The 4329-nt window shown below is 35.0% G+C and overlaps 1 protein-coding gene across 1 annotated transcript; it reads left to right on the top strand.

The window, feature by feature from the left end:
- Window positions 1-745: 745 nt before the first annotated feature.
- LOC105965372 (uncharacterized) lies at window positions 746-3612 on the top strand. The gene is made up of 8 exons (XM_012989915.2): window positions 746-1128; window positions 1219-1274; window positions 1442-1501; window positions 1635-1712; window positions 2331-2460; window positions 2582-2634; window positions 2903-3064; window positions 3313-3612. The coding sequence occupies exons 1-8, from the start codon at window positions 813-815 to the stop codon at window positions 3451-3453; spliced, it is 996 nt and encodes a 331-aa protein (XP_012845369.2). The 5' UTR covers window positions 746-812; the 3' UTR covers window positions 3454-3612.
- Window positions 3613-4329: the final 717 nt, after the last annotated feature.

Here is a 4329-nt window from a genome sequence, read left to right on the forward strand (position 1 = left end):
TGACGCCTATTTTTTACTTGTATATATAGCCTAGGTACGGCCATCTTAATTTCTTTATTTCTTTTCAACATAAAATTTGTCAAAAGGATTTTATTCATTATTCACAAATAAATTCATTTTTTTTCCAAATTGAAATTTTAATTTTTTAAATTGTCAAGTTAGTTTCGATAATATTCGACACATAAGAATTGTTCATTTAGCGTACAATCTCATTTTTTCTTTCTTCCTTTTGTATTCGAATTCCTAAAAACTACCTTAAATCGTAAGGTAAAATCATTTTTAAATACTCCAATGAGAAATCAATTAGTATAAACAATGTTTTTTCAGAAGTAGTCTAAAATAGTTCCTGATCAGAAAAGTATTTCAGTTAAAAAAAAAAAGAAAAAAAAGGGAGCCGAAAAGAAGGAAACCGAAAAGTAGATAATGATGGTGGAAGAGAATTGGAAGCCCATATATATGTGATCCTAACTTCGGCTCAAAGTTGGATCACATAATAATTAAAAATGTACATGCTGCTGTATGCTAATATATAATGTATTAATTTTCGAAATTAAATCACCACTGCACTGGCCAATGGCCATGCATGCATGATGCATCCAACGGAGGTGGAACTTTGATCAGGCCCACTCTCGTTGCCTAAATGGGCTTGTACGTGGGGCTTGTACGTGGGTACCAGCTGCTTCATTCACCAGCATCCATCCATTACTATATATTATTATTATATTGGCCATCTTAATTTCTTCTTGTTTAATTTATTTATTTGTTATCCACTCACAGTGAGTACAGTTTTGAATCTATAGGGCAGCAGCAAAATGAGCATGGTTATTAATATTGGGTCCTTGTCGGGATTAATGCAAATATTCCACCATCATCATAATATAAATCCACTGCATGCTTCTGCTTCTGCTTCTGCTTCTGATTCTGCTCGCATGAACAGACGACGAAGCACCAAAAAGGTGAAAGCTTTGTTTCAGTCTGAACCAGCTGCAGCTGATTCCCATAACAAACCAGACGAAGAAGATGAAGAAGATGAAGAATTCCATGTGCTGACGTCAGTTCAAACCACTTACAACCAAATTGTGATCCTTGACACTCCCAATTCAAGGCTCCTTCTTCTCGATTCCACCCGTATTAATATTTATTAATATATATTTCCCTTAATTAATTCTCTCGATCCCCTTTCTCTTCTTAATTTTTTATTTTCATTTTCTCCTGCAGATAATGTTCACAGCATGCTTAATAAATCAATTAGTAAATGGACCGGTTCTTGTTGGGTACGTACGTACGCCGCCATATATATATATACATTTTCTGATCTTCTTTTCTGTCTAAAATGCATCATCCTTCTGCTAGCTGTACAATTCATTAATTGGCCAATGTATCGGGATATTGATTATTGCTTTACTTTGTAACCCCTTTGTTTCACTAATTGTGCATGCAGGATGAGTTTGCTGTATTGCCGCCTGTGGTTCCAAAGGGCCCTATTGCAATCTTTGGCTTGGTAATACATTAATTGTACTTGTTGCTATATTTCTTAATTAATTAGGTGATTCTTTTTTTTTTTTTTTAATTTTTAATTGCTGATGATTCATGGAATACATGATCTATACTGACGACATGGAAAATACTTTCAGGGTGGAGGAACAGCTGCACATTTGATACTTCAATTGTGGCCTTCGTTGCAGCTCGAAGGCTGGGAGATAGACGGAATTGTATTATCCTAATTAATTAATTACCCTTTTTTCTCCTACTTTCAGATTTGATTGATTGCTATGCTACCTCATTTTGTCAATGCTCGTAGTACATGTTCACCATTAATCATAACTGATACACGTAATCAGGTTTTAAAGAGTGAATATATAACACTATTTCATTGCAAAACAATTTCGTATATATATGTATACTTGAATACAGTGGCGGATCCAGGATTTTTGCCAAGGGGGTTCGAAATTGTAGAATAAAAAAATTAAAATATCACTTTATAAAAATAGTGGACCAAAAATTTATAATTTACAAATTTTAGGTGAATTGTGGAAATATTTAAAAACCAAAAAGTTGAAAAATGTTAAGATTTCAAAAAAATTCCATTATCATGAAGGGTGGGTTTCGAACCCATAACCTATTGATATGACAACACACATCTTTACCACTTCAACCAACTGCCTTTTCTGTTATTTTATCTATAATAGTAATATTTACTGAAAATCAAGGGTGTGCAACTGCACACCCTAGACCTAGGCTACATCCGCCACTGCTTGAATATATAGTATTTTTCTTTCTTTCTATCTAATGATATATATATATATGCTTATACTTGAATTTGATGCCAGTTAATAGATAAATCAAGAGACTATCTTGGGCTGTGTGATATCGAGAAGCGCAATACGGATGGTGGAATACTTAATATTCACATTGGTGATGTATTCTCTCCAGATGCTGTTATTAACGGAGGATATGCTGGTACAATTTATCTACATGTACATCGATCGATCTGTTTCTCCTGTATCTACTAGCTAGGCAGCTATATGTAGTAGAGATCGATCTGCCAACTTGTTAATTTCTTCTGTTCAACAAATTTCAGGAATCATTGTTGATTTGTTCGCAGGCGGAAATGTTGTGCCACAGTTAGAACAGGTACTACATACGTACGTACTAACCTTGTGACAAAAACATTAATTAATAAAATTCTTTTCGACTATATTTTTGCTATTCATGGTTGTCCTCACAGACTATTATTATAGATGTGATATACTTGCAGTAATTCTGCAATTGGGGGGTTCCTCTTTCGATAAATGAGCTCATGATCTCTAGTTTGTTTTGAAGAAATCCAACTCTTCCAGTTCGTAGCCATTCTCTCCATTTACTTCGTACATGCTACTTTATATATATGGTCAACCTGCAGGCCACTACTTTGTTGGAACTCAATGATAAATTGATGCCTAACGGACGTCTCATGGTCAACTGTGGTGCTGGTGAAGATATGAATGATGTTACATCAATGGATGACACTAATTGGAGATTAAATGCTACCATTAGAGCCCTATGCCAAGCATTTCCTGGACAAGTATATATGCTGCTTTTTTAATTATGTTCAATATAATATAATAATTAGTTAAATATAAACCGGTATGACACTTGGAGATTACATCTCAAGGCTGAGAGATTTATATGAATATAATTGTTCTATCCTACAATATGCTGATAATTGTTTTATATAAAAGATAATAAAGGACTCATCAATAATCATGTTGCATGAATTGTGATTGTGTATCGGGATTCAGTTGTCTCAGAATTTGCAATAAATATCATCAGGTAAACTGGAAAAAGATGGCAAAGAGTGCAGGCGAAAACTATCTGGCTTTGACGGGACCTTTGCCAGATTTGAATACCTGGTCAGCTGATCTCCCTAATGAACTGAACTCAGGTGTCAATCAGTGGCGGACATGTAATTAATTACAACAGTTTTGATTGGTATACACTCAAGTTTAATAAGCTGTTACCAGTACTTTGTTAGTATACACTCATTTCTTTGTTGTAGCTCTCCACAAGTAAATTTTCTGTTTACAACTTAACTGTCATTATTTTTATTTAATCATTCTTGAAATGGTTTCACTCGTGTTCATATGAATTTTACTTGCCCACATAATCTTGAGTTATATAAGCTCCTGCAACTTCATCCTACTTATCCAATAAAAATTCGAAAGATAGAAAAGTACTGGGATTGCAAACATGAAAAAAGAGACGATACATTAGAAAATACCTCATAGAAATACGTTGGATCGATCGTTGAAATAACCAATGTATCGGTGTTTCTTGGTGTTGGTTGATTGATTCTCCAAAATATTTCTTCTTTTGGAAATTAGGTCAAGAAATAACCGTAAAAAAAGACGGGATTTGGGAGTTAGATCACTTTTTTTTTTTTGCTAAAAATAGCTGAAATAGTAATTTTTTTAGTAGCTGAAAGTGATTCTAAAAGGCTGAGGGAAGGAAAAAAAGATTGATTGATCTGCTGCTCGATCGGAGATATAAAGGAAGCGCTGGTAATCGAACTCTTTCGCGAAAGGGATTCAGCCGCCGAGACTCTGTCTCTTATGAGAGCAGTGGCTAATAGAACAGATGCGCCTCAAAAACCAGCGTCCTTCTCAATCAATGCCCGGCCATCCCATACATAACCACCGAATAATCATTCCCCGGATCTGCACTTCTTAGGGTGCTTGCTGGAAATGTTTTCATTGAGAACTTTTCTAGTCGGCGTCAAAAGTTGTGCACGTTCGCAATCGGTCAACCACTTGTAATGTACTATTCTTGGCCACTCTTTGCGTTGTCCCA

Source organism: Erythranthe guttata, chromosome 8 (genome assembly GCF_056151865.1).
Source record: "Erythranthe guttata isolate IM_541 chromosome 8, IM_541, whole genome shotgun sequence".
NCBI lineage: Eukaryota > Viridiplantae > Streptophyta > Magnoliopsida > Lamiales > Phrymaceae > Erythranthe > Erythranthe guttata.

What these genes read in the sequence shown, in the direction of transcription:
- LOC105965372 (XM_012989915.2), top strand. Translation starts at nt 813, where the DNA reads ATGAGCATGGTTATTAATATTGGGTCCTTGTCGGGATTAATGCAAATA. An exon ending in CCTTCTTCTCGATTCCACCC is followed by an intron (nt 1,129 to 1,218) that starts GTATTAATATTT and finishes TTTCTCCTGCAG; the next exon opens with ATAATGTTCACAGCATGCTT. An exon ending in GCCAAGCATTTCCTGGACAA is followed by an intron (nt 3,065 to 3,312) that starts GTATATATGCTG and finishes AAATATCATCAG; the next exon opens with GTAAACTGGAAAAAGATGGC.